The 12,701-nt window shown below is 49.4% G+C and overlaps 1 protein-coding gene across 1 annotated transcript; it reads right to left on the bottom strand.

Annotated features, from left to right (window-relative positions):
- Positions 1 to 11,081: 11,081 nt before the first annotated feature.
- On the bottom strand, positions 11,082 to 12,017 carry LOC141419821 (olfactory receptor 10K1-like). Its single transcript, XM_074063550.1, has one exon. It carries the CDS (start codon positions 12,015 to 12,017, stop codon positions 11,082 to 11,084), a length of 936 nt encoding a protein of 311 aa, XP_073919651.1.
- Between the last annotated feature and the right edge of the window lie 684 nt (positions 12,018 to 12,701).

Here is a 12,701-nt window from a genome sequence, read left to right on the forward strand (position 1 = left end):
CCAGCCTGGATGTGAAGGGCTTGGACTGCAGGCATCTGCTTCCCTCCCATCCCTGACCGACAGGGGACAGGCCAGCAGGTGGTCACTGATGAGGTTGCCCCTTCTGGACCTGGGCATGTCTTCTTCCCAAACCTCAGGGTTTCTACTGCCATGGGGATTGCAGTGATTAGGGGGTGTGCGCGCCAGCTCTGAGGGTACCGACCATATAGCGGCGGACTTGCACAGCCCACTGCGTGGCCCCGCCTCTTCGTGGGTGGAGCTAAGCCAGGAAGCGCCCACTGGCTTGGCAAACAAGTCCTCCAGGGTTCACACAGGAGTGCCTTTGCTGGGAAGCACCCATTGGCGTGGCAACCGAGCACCACCCTGGCCTACGGGCGCAGGTGCTCTGGGACAGGCCACCCGTTGACATGGGAGGAGCTTTGAGAGGAAGCAGCCCTTGACTTGGCAATCGAATAAATCTCTAAGGTCCTATTGGTTCATTCACGCAAGCAACCTGGCGTAGGCTACGCTGGCCACACTGACTTTTCCTGCCTTGGCAGCAAAGAGGTCACCCAGGACCTATGGGAGAGCCCAGCTGCTTAGAACCAATCATCTAGGCGTCCATTCGGGAAGCCCAGTGGGGCGGCACCCATGTCCATATGGGAGGAGCTTTGTGAGGAAGCGCGCTTTGGCTCAACAACCACAGAAGTACCAGAGGTTCTATGCGCCCATTTGCACAAGCAGTGTGGCAGCCCGAAATGCTTAGGGAGGACGTTTGCGGGGAGACAGCTGTTAGCTTTGGAGCTGGAGCAGCACCTCCCACCCCCTCCAACCACTCCCTCTGGCCTCTCACCTAGGCAAGGGCGCACGGGGTAGAGCGGACAGTAGTGTCGTGGGAGGGTCCGATGTCCAGGAGGGCTCAGGAGGTGCGCATCAAGTGGAGGGCAGTGCGAGTGTGCCAGGTGGCCCTGAGGGGCTTTCGGTCCCTGCAGCCTGGGAAGACAGTGGAGCAGAGGGTGCTGCGCCAAGTGTGCTGCCCAGGTCCAGGGGGGCACAGATGCCACCTCTTTGTCCTCATCCTTACCTTCCTCCTCTTCCTGAGCACAAAGTGCGGGAAGCCAAGAGCTGCCGTTGGATCCTTTCCAAAGGACCACTTTGGCAGGGCGAGTGGGGGTACAAGGAGGCTACAAAAGTCCAGGCAAGGCTGCAAGGAGGGCGCAGTGCAGGGAGGTTGACGACAGTGTGGGCAAGGGACAGAGGAGTGCGCCGTGGGCAATCGGGCATCCGGGGAGGGCACCCTGGCAAGGCAGGGGGACGTCGATGCCTGAGAGGTCTGCAGGCTGGGCAAGAAGCCTGGAGCACTGGGGAGGAGACTCCCCTAGGCCGCGTGGACGGGGGGAGGGGTAGCTCATGCAGAAGCAAAGGGAGCTGTAGATGTGCCTTCAGCGCACCTTCCCCAGGTCGCTCACCTTGCCCTTCCAATCCCCTCTGTAGACAGAGACGGTCTGCAGGTCCCTGGCTACGTATTTCCAACTCTGCAAGTGAATAGCAGTGGCCTGGCCATGTAATATCTGGAAGATTCTGAGGTGGGGGTGGGGGCAGTTGCTGGGAGGAAGACTGTCTACACTCTTGGGGTGCTGCAACGTGAACACTGAAATCACTGATGTTTAGGTGTACGTGGGGGAGGGGCGTGGTACCCTGCACCTGCACTGAGTTTTCATCTTTGACCTGATGATCCCTCCCCCCCTTTCAGTAGCACAAGTGAAGACCTTGTTCTCCTCTGAAGTTTGTCAAAACTTGTCTTGACCAGCTTACCCTGGTGACAAGAAACATCTAGGTCCTAGGAACCCAGCTCTGTCAATACATGGACAGGGAAACAGATGTCAATCCTAACGTGTTTCCCCTAGGACAGAAGGCATAGGCGTCCGGGGTGACTGCCACTTTAGCATCCGAGTGTAATTTTGACTCCAGGTGCCCCTGCTCTCTCTTGTTGGGCCTCTTTGACAAGGCTAAGGAAGAGGATGGTTAAACATTTGCACCTGAAGATAATAAAACTGAGCTCCTGCGGTGTCCCTTTGCAAAACATGGGAGAGAAGGAGGACGAGAGCCACTGTGCAAGGTGCTGGTGGCTGTGATGTGAGGACAATGAAGACTGTCACTGAATGCACGCAGGGCTGCACTGACTACAGTAAAGCCTCCCCTTTTTTTTAAATTGCTTGGCAATACGGGGGTTTGACTCTGGGCTCGGCTTGCGTGTCAGGTGCTCTCCTGCTGAGCCTCACTTCCAGCCCTTTTGGATCTGGTCATTTTTCACATAGGGTCTCACATTTTCACCAGGCCATCCAGGATTTGAGCCTATATTTTTCAGTTCCCAACATCACTGGGGTGACAGGCACACACCAAAATGCCCATCTTTTGTCCATTGAGATGGGCTCTCTGAAATTTTTTGCCCAGGCAGCCCTGGAACCATGATCCTCCTGATCTCAGCCTGTCATGTAGCAGGGATGACAGACACCCAGCTCTTTTTCCTTCCTTTGTCTCCTCCTTCTTCTCTTTCACTCTCTCTACCTCTTTTTTCTTTTTTTTTCTCTACTCTGTTTTCCTTCCTGACACCTATTTTATAGACATTATTTGTTGATGGCTAGAGGAGAAGTACCTGCTTTACAAGACTCCTGCTACCTCTGTTGCATCTCCTCCTCCCATTAAAATTCTAGTAGATTCTATTCATTTCTGAGAGATTCCACTCGGGAAAAATTTCCCTTGTTTTCATCTCTTTGCCTTAGTTTGTGTGATCTCGCAAGGGAATATGTTAAGTGATCTGCCTTGTCCTCTGTCGTCTTCTGTCACTCACTGTGTCTTTCTGGACTGACAGACTGCCCAGGCGCCATCCTAGGATTTGTCCTGAGCTGGACTCCCTGTCCAGCTTCACATGTAGTTCTTTCCACTTTTTTAACTTACCTCTGGGTTAACTCAGAATGTTCACACTCGGTGTAAAATTGACACAGTTTGGTGTAAAGTCCTGTGCAGGTCAGCAGGTCCGTGTAGCCGGTCACCAGCACCACAATCTACTCGGCCCCATGAATGGGCTTGCAAGGCTGCCCAGTGGTTTTAAACTCAAGTCAGGTCCCCTCATGCTCCATTCTGAGCCCTCCTGTGATGGGCTCCCCTCTCAGTAAGTCAAAGCAAAGCTGTGAGGCTGCGCTGTATGCAGCTCAGTGGTAGAGTGCCAGCCTAGCGATCATCCTGAGACCCTGGGTTTCACACCCAGCACAGCACAGTGGCCTGCGGAGTCCTCTGTGATCAGGCCTGCTCCCTCTCAGGCCTTCTCTGCTCCCATCCAGTTTATGCAGTCTGAGCAGGCCATACTAGTTCCCTTACCCTCCATAAACCACACCAGGTCCACTCCTGCCTCAGGGCCTTTGCACCAGCTTTGGTCTCTGCAGCTGTCTTCCCCAGCTTTCCCTCTGCCTCACTGAAGTGTCTCCCTCAGCAAAGGCTTGCTAGGCCACCCTATTTAAATCGCACACTACCTACTCCCCTCCTGCATCACTTACAAGTGTGAGGGTTAAGGTGTAGTTAGGTGCACCATGACGGGCGTTACGGACCAAACAGTAAGTGGATGCCAGGCCTTAAGAAATCTGTGTGCGGTGGAAACCACTGGGGGGCCTTGAGCACAGTAGGCACATCCTATGCCTTATACCTCCACAGGACCCCACTGCCTCCCACACCAACGATAGCTGAAGGGGGCCAGGGCAGAAGGAGAGGCTGGCATCCAGGGAAGAGGTAAATGGCACCTCGTGTCTGCGTGAGGACAGTGGAAACAAGAGGAAGTGAGCAGATTCTGCTAGAGCCACCAGGATTCACTGATGGATTGGTCCTGGCCTTGGTTCCTCTCAAATCCTCAGAAATCCTGGAGTGCAACCACCTGAAGTGGTAATTGCCTGCATGGTGTCAGGGGTCTTGGGTCCTATCTGGCCAACAACTCCGGAAATTGCCCATCCCTGGCCTTTGGAGTTTCATTCAATATCCTGTGGTTTCTGGGAGCACCTTTTCCCACCCTTGCAGGGTGTCTTCATTGAAACTCTTTAGCTGTTGTTTAACAGTCTGTTTTTGTTTTAATCCACCCAGCCCCTATGGGGTTACACATAGGTGAAAATACAACTAAACTGGGTTCCTAGCCCAAGTTTGCACATCATGTTTGTGAAATGGGCAGTCCTGCTAATGCAATACTGTGAACACCCATACGTAATACCAGCTGATACCTCTAATAGCAGCTCCAGCAGTGCCCCATTCGTAGGGGACTCTTGCAGGAGGAACATGTCAGTGTCCACACAGTGAGGTCATACTTGCTCTCTCTCCCTCAGGTGCATGGGACCCGTACAATCCATCTGCCAATCTCTTCCTTGCATACTGATGTGTAATGTTCGCATAGCTAACCAACCTTTGCAACCATAGCCAGGAAGAGGCCGCACATGTTTATGCAGCATGTCAGCTGTCAGAATACTTCATGGGAATGCCTGCATCCCACGCTAGTTTCTAGTTCTTGTCCTGTGTCCCTGTTTCACATGCACACAATGTGCAGCTTCCTCAGGTGTCTGAAGGCAAATGACTCACCTCTCTGTGAGGATGTCGGCCTTCTGGTTATGGGGACGTGCCGTTAGTAGTCTAAGGGCAGCCAATTGCACGACTGCTAGTGGCTCCGATTCATTTTGTCTTCTTTCATAAACTCCCCTGCACAGCACTTGTCCCCATAGTGGCCTTCCAAGCCCTTGCTAGTGTTCTTTCCCATTGTGTCACCCATAGGGTCAAACCCCTAAAGACAGCCCGGCTAACTGTATAGAGAGTCAGTAGCCGTTCCTCATGACATCACTATCTATTTTGCTCTTAATTCAGCCCATTCTCCCTTTTCCCTTCCTTTCTCCCCAGTCAGATCATATCTGTATTCATTTGTATTGCTACTGCTACCCATTCTTGTTTTGTGCTTTGGCTAGTGCCATCAGTGTACCAAGAAACTTGAGGGATGGATGGTGACCTTTCTAGCACGTTATCTGGCCTTGTTGGTTCAATCACTGGGGATGGTTCAGTAGCTTGGGAGGATACTGATCCCAATATGGCCTGCATGGCATTTGTCACAGGGCCAGCACAAGGTTTGCTGCAAGTATGCATGCCACTTATGTGCAGTCTGATTGTGTGCCATCTCATGCAGGGGCTTGGTTAAAAGTACTTCAGCCCAGCCCTTTACTGGATACTGTTTTCACCATTGTTGAAGTTGTCCAGCGATGCAATCCACCTGCTTCAGGGCTTTAGATATGACTAGCAATTGCTGCACTAGTGTTGCGTACTGGGCTCCCACCCCTTTCTATGACTGGAACCACAACTCTATTGGAACTGTCCAAGTTCTTTCCTCCCATGGCCCCCACCTGTAAACCTTGGGGCTCCTGGTAAGCTCTAAAACCAATGAACATCGGGGCACTGGGGCACACAACTGTTTAGCCTGCTCTATAAGAATCATAGCTTTGTTTGGAATCCTCTTCGGTATTTCTATCCCAATTCCACATGGCTCCCTTTTATCAGGTTATATAAGGGATGGTTGACTTGAGCAAAGCAGGGTGGAAAGATATGCCAGTATTTAGGAGTGCTAGAAACATCTCTAGTTGCTTCACATTAATTAGTACGGGCTGTTGCAAGTGTTTTCTATGACCTTTTCAGATATCAGGGATGTCTAACTCAACTATAAGACTCCCCAAAATTTTACAGCTGTGCCAGGCCCTTGCACTTTGTGGAGATTGATCTCTCATTCCTGCTCCTTCAGGTGTAATCATTTTTCCTCCAGATGTTTTCTTCTAAGTCTGAAAGACACTCAGAGGTTAACATGATATCATTTATCTAAAAAACATTTTCACAGTGGGTGGGTAGGCTAACAAACCATGGTCCTGAGTCCCCATCCCTTGGCAAATGGTGGGACTGTGCGATACCCTTGGGGTAGTACTCTAAAGGTCCATTGCTGCATGTTCCAGGTGAAAGCGAATTTGTCTCAGGACTTAGTGACTAAAGGAATACGTATAGAAGCATAAGAAGATCTAGAGCAGAGGATAAGATCCCATCACCTGTATCAGTTGTTCAGTCAAAGGACAATGTTGGGTACGGCAGCACAGATAGGAGGTGCTACCCTATTTAACTCTCTATAATCCTCAGACATCCTCCAGGAGCCATCTGCTGGGAAAATGATTTCTACCATCTCCAATTCCCTGATGGCAGCCATGATTTCTTCATATTTCCATGGCTGTCTATACTATTTGGTATTAACCACCCTGTGTGGGCCAGATATCTTTATCAGCGTCCATTGCCCTCAAACATGTCATCCATCACCTTTACTGTTCACACTCTCAGGTGAAATTCCGTGGCTATGGTGTTCAGAGTGGGCCACGGAGGCACAGCCACCCCTAGTTTGTTTTCTTGAACGGGAGAGATCTAAACTCCCAAGGAGAGTAGTTGTCCCCCTGCAGGGTAAGATTTACTGTTCTATCTCCACATCAATCTACAGCTGTCCATTGCCCAGTATGTTTTAGGGGATTACCATAAATTAAGGTGCACTCTGTCCCAGTGTCTGCCAGAACCCATGTAGGGGGTTCCAATAGAGAACCAACATTAGTAGGGGACCAATATATTCACAGATCAACGTGGGGCCTCCGGTCACCCTGTATGGTCCTCACTTGCAGGCAACCTTGGCTACTGTGTCACAGAACTTCTGGGAGAGCACTCACCCCATGAGGTCCTCTGCTTCTGATGCATAGGGCACCCTGGATACGACATGTACCTCCTCACCCTCCTCTGCCTTGGCGAATTGCTGTTCTGGCTTCAGAGCCTCCCATAAATTTACCAAGGTGGCATTGGGTTTCCTACCATTTGTAACCTCGTGGCATGCCGGCATGGCACAAATCCTGCCACAGTCCTTCTGCGATATGCTTTTAACCTTTTAACTGTGCCCTTTCTTTCAAATTCCATTCGTTTTCTCACTTTGGGACAAAACCTTATTTTAACATACAAAATCTTTCTTATCTAGACAAAATGTTCTCTTACTTTTAAGTTTCTTTATATCTGTCTATCTCTTACTTACTGGTTCCTTTCTACCATGTTTCCCTTCCTTGATGTAATAATAATACTTTATACTAAAGAAGTAGTCGTGAAGCAGAGAAGTATAATGAAATAAATCCATCAATTTATTAAGAGAGAGTTGAATCCAAATTACACCTAAGACAGAATGGAATAAATTAAGATCAGCTGTCCACACACAGCTAAACAATAATTCGGTTCTTATTTGCTATGGATACTATGCAGACTTTACCGCCTCTTGGATTACAAGAAGGCTCTTTCACATTTTCTCCCCTTTGTCTTTCATGAGTCTAGGAATCACAGGCTGTTACATTCCAGCTGGGGCTGAGATAAAACTTCCAGTTGACTTTGAGTAACAAAATGATCTTAGTACAAGCACAAAGGCAGAAGGGAGAGAAAACAGACAATCCAAAATCTTTTTATGTTAACCCTATAACTGAAGTTAATTTTTAGTATACAAAAGGCATCTGTTCAGGCTGGCGGAGTGGCTCAAGTGGTAGAACGCCTGCCTAGCAAGCATGATGCCCTGACTTCAAACCCCAGTGCTGCCAAAAGGCATCTGTTCTGCAGGACAACAGGGGAAGATAAAAAATGGCTACTTTTCCCTAGAGGATAAGGGGGATGGAGTATCCAGTGTGGCCCAGCCTGGATGGGTGGATAATGGAGGGAACTCACCAGTAGGACCTGTAGTGGCAGGCTGGACCAAGAGCCTTGTCTTCTCCACAACCCTCCCTTTTAAATAACTTTCTTGCCAAGTAAGAGGTGAATGCAGAAGACTCTACTTGCATATCTCTTTCTAGCGGGAGTTCCTCTTTCAAGTGAGCAGTTTCCCTGTGGGCAGGTAACTCAGCCTTGTAGCACGTTGTGTCACCCGTAGCAGGGGCCACGCAACCTCACTCACAGCTCTCCAGCAATCCCGTGCATACATACTACTTTCGGGGATTGCAGTGCATTTTCTAGTCCATTAGAGGTACTCACACAGCAGACGACACTCATGAAGGAGGCATGCCAGTCCATACCACATGGAGGAGGTGCCCCCCACGCCCCCGTGGATACTCCCCCCTGGCTCACCTTTGGGTCTGTTGGGCCTGTGCTGTGTGAATTTCTCAGGGAAGTGTAAAATAAACACGCGCCTCTGAATGGGGATGACACAGACAGACCAAAGAATGACTCAAACAAGGCTGGCTGGACAAGGAAATGAGTTTATCGAAGGTCATTTCCAGAGCAATGGGTGGCTTATAGACAGCTGCACTCACCAAGTCACCTCTTCCTTATCAATCAAGATCCTGGGTTTTGGTGGTACTGGGGTTTGAACTCAGGGCCTCACGCTTGCTGGGCAGTAGCTGCAACCACTTGAGCCACTTCACCAGTCCTTTATTTTGTGATGGGATTTTTGAGATAATGTCTCACAAACTGTTTTGCCCGGGCTGACTTGGAACCGCGATCCTCCTGATCTCTGCCTCCCGAGTACTAGGATTACAGGCATGATCCGCTGGTGCATGGCTAAGCCCTATTTATAGAGCTCTAAGTTCATGTGGTGCCCAGCAGAAGGAAGAAGAAAACCAGACCTAGAGAGGAGCTAAATGTTTGGGTGCACTCCATCCTTGTCCTTATGATAAAATTTGAAGGTTTCAGTGAACATTTGTCAGACTGTGGGAAAGATGGTTTTGTTTTGCTGCAGTCTGGCATATAGCCTCACCACACAGAACAACTCGACGTTGGCCTGCTACAAAGTGGTATTGCTTTGGCTAGGATTCAGAGGACTATGTTTCCTGCAAGTCGACATGGTTCCCGCTCTTCACGATCTACCTCTTCCACCTAAGAGCATCCCCCGATGGCACTGAAGTGATAGGAGGGATAAATTGGAAATGGTTGATGTTTATGGGCTTGCTGTTGCCTCGTGCCTCATGCCTCATTTAGGAATGCTTTTTGGCTTCAGTCCATAAGGGTTCAGTCCACATTGTTGAATGCAAAGTTGGGAGGGAGGTGGCCTTGGTCTTTATTTGCTCAATTAAGGGTCCATCAAGGTTCCAAGCTCACTCCTTCCTGACCTATACCTGTAATCCCAGTTATGAGGGAGGCAGCTATGGGAGGATTGGGGTTTGAGATCAGCCTGCGCAACAAAGTCAGCAAGACCCTATCTTTAAAAAATAACTGGGTGTCAAAAGACCAAAAATCGTATGTTCTCCCTCATATGCGGACATTAGATCAAGGGCAAACACAACAAGGGGATTGGACTATGAGCACATGATAAAAGCTTTAGCACACAAGGGAGGGGTGAGGATAGGCAAGACACCTAAAAAACTAGCTAGCATTTGTTGCCCTTAACGCAGAGAAACTAAAGCAGATACCTTAAAAGCAACTGAGGCCAATAGGAGAAGGGGACCAGGAACTAGAGAAAAGGTGAGATCAAGAAGAATTAACCTAGAAGGTAACACCCACGCACAGGAAATCAATGTGAGTCAATGCCCTGTATAGCTATCCTTATCTCAACCAGCAAAACCCCTTATTCCTTCCTATTATGGCTTATACTCTCTCTACAACAAAATTAGAGATAAGGGCAGAATAGTTTCTGCCGGGTATCGGGGGAGTGGGGGGAGAGGGAGGGGCGAGGGGAGTAAGGGAGGTGGGGGAGGGAGGAGAAGTGACCCAAACACTGTATGCACATATGAATAAAAAATAAATGAATTAATTAAAAAAATAAAAAAATAAAAGTCTGGGTGTGATGGCACATGTGTATAATCCCAGATATACAGGAGGAGATGGAAGGATCGTGGTCTGAGTCTGGCCCAGACAACAATGTATGAGACCCTCCCTGTAAATAAACCAAACACAAAAGGGCTGGGGGCAATGGTTCAGTGGTTGAGTGCTTGCCAAGAAAGTGCAAGGCCCTGAGTTCAAACCTCAGTACCACAAAAAAAGAAAAAAGAACCCTCCCATCGAGTGCTGTGGTAGAGGGAAACACGGGGACCCATAGCCACTTCTTCTAGTCTGTGGGGAGGGAGGGGGCCTCAGCAAACACTTTCTCATGATCAGTATACTGACTTTGTCCCTGAATCACAGAGGTCTCAGGCAGATAGGTTATGAAAAGTTTCATTCCATTAGCAACTGAAGACATATCCCTGTGCCAGAGCTCATGGGGACTAACGCAGCTCATTTCAATGACCGTCATGTCCTCGGTGCTGAGGTGACAGAGATTAAGCATAGCTCTCACCTTCAGGGAGCATCCAGGCCAACCAGGGAGGCACACAAACCATTTTGACACTAAATGATGCAAGCACATAGGGCCACAGAGCAGGGGCACCTCAATCATCCTGCTGGGTCACTGACGGGCAGCCTACATGGGCCTTGGAGATCAAGTGGTCCTTTAGCAGAGATTTGAAGGAGGAGGAGGAATCAGCTGACCCAGAGGTTGGCATGAGGCAGATCCTGGAATGCCCTGGTGAGGATGGTGAAGGGCTGAAGAGGAACGTGGTGTGGGCAGGTCACAGGCCTTCGACATTGCTGCCGTGAATGCTGGTGCTGCTGCTTCAGTTTGCATGGTTGTATCTCAAGTAATAACTAGACTGTTTTCTGGTGGTGCAGAAATTCAGGTTCTGGAATGGTGCCTTTCTCCTCTTCACTTGACTTATTTTGTATCTGTGAGCTCTTTCTATCCATCCTGGCTCTCTGGTGAGAAGAGTTTCATTTGGATCATCTTGTGACCTTCTGCTTGTCCGTGACCAGATCTCTGACAGTGCACCAGTTGATGGATGGAATTGTTCACAAGAAGGCAGAAAAACATCCACAAACACTGCAGTCAGTAATGCCATATCCCAGAAAACCTTTGGATTCGTTCCATCTTTCCCAGCATACAAAATGAGAGCTGTCAAAGGGAGGTGTGGGGCCACAGAGTGGGTAGTGAGGTGACCATAGACCACTGAAAAAGGGCCTTGCCAGTCATGTTGGGCCATTTCTTCTGCTGCAACTTGTGTTGAGATGCTGCCTCATCAGCGGTGGCTTGCCAGGAGTCTCCTGAGGGCTCCCTTGACTTCCTTGTTCCTCAGACTATAGATCACAGGGTAAAGCATGGGAGTTACATTCGTATAGACTAAGGATACAATTTTGTCCTGTTCTGGCGTGTAACAGGACTTGGGGCGAATGTAGATGAATATTGCACAGCCATAGTGTAGAAGGGAGACCAGCAGGTGGCCTGCACAGGTAGAGAAGGCTTTGCTCCTGCCCTCAGCCGAGTGGATTCTGAGGATGGCAGTGATAATGAATCCATAGGAGAACAGGATCAGCAAGAAGGGAATCAACAGGATGAATGTGCAGACCAGGAACACTGCAATCTCATTGACCTGTGTGTCTGAGCAGGCCAGGTATAGAACAGCAGGGATGTCACAGAAAAAATGATCGATCACATGGGACTGACAGAAGGGCAGGAGGAATATCAGTGTGGTGAGGGCAAGTGACAATGCAAAGCCACTGACACATGCCAGCGCCAACATCTGCAGGCAGAAGGCCCTGGTGATGATGAGTGTATAGCGCAGGGGGTTGCAGATGGCTACAAAGCGGTCATAGGCCATTGCAGTCAGGAGGAAACACTCTGCCCCACCCAGAGCAATGAAGAGATGCATTTGCAGGGCACATCCCAGGAAGGGCATCTTCTGGTTCCTGGAAAGGAAATTGTCCAGCATGTTGGGGACAATGACTAATATATAGCAAATTTCAATGATGGACAGGTTCCGGAGGAAGAAATACATGGGGGTCTGGAGGCAGGTGTCAATGAGAGTGATGAGCACAACAGTTGTGTGTCCTGCTAGGGTGATGAGGTGCACGATTAGAAAGAGTCCAAAAAAGAGGATCTGCAGCCTAGCCAGGTCCCCAAAGCCGAAGATAATAAACTCAGAGCTTGAGGTGTGGTTTCTCTTCAATGGGCCCATCCCATATTTTCCTTTGTCGAGCTCCTGGGCTGGAGAGGACATTTTGCTAGCAATTCAATCTGTGGGTGACCCTGAGGCCCTTTCCACTGATCAGAGTGGAGCCAGCTTTTCTAGACGTAGGTCTTACCCTCACTCTATTAGCTTTGTGAATTCTGCCCTGTGTTCACAGACAATGAAGAGCCATTGATGTGAGTCACAGCAGTTGACCTGTTGAGTTATTAGAAAGACGAACCAAGATAAAAGAATCCTAAATATGAAGTTGTTTTTCAGAAACCTAAAGGCAGTGTTTCCGGTGGAGCTTTTCCACGTTTTGAAGAGACTGGGCCTGCAGAGTTGTTGATGTTGCTAGAGGGACTTCCTGGGGAGGGAAGATCTAGCAAGGTAATCTTAGACAATTTTGACTTTGCACATTACCTATATTGTCGCCTCCAATTTCCAGGATCCCTGCAGCCAATGAGCTGTGAACAGGGTGCTAGAGCAGAAGGTCACACAACCCACAGTAGCTTCTGCCTCTCCCGTGTTACCTCTTCCAGACACCTCCTCTGGCCCTCTCGGCTGGGTTATTCCATTCCCTATGCTCCCACAGCACTCCAGGCTTCCACAGTCATGTTTACCACTGACACCTGTAATTCTCTGACTATTTCTCTGTCTGTCTAAGCATCCTGAGTCCCAGGCTGGTCTCTC

Source organism: Castor canadensis, chromosome X (assembly GCF_047511655.1).
Source record: "Castor canadensis chromosome X, mCasCan1.hap1v2, whole genome shotgun sequence".
NCBI classification, from domain to species: Eukaryota; Metazoa; Chordata; class Mammalia; order Rodentia; family Castoridae; genus Castor; species Castor canadensis.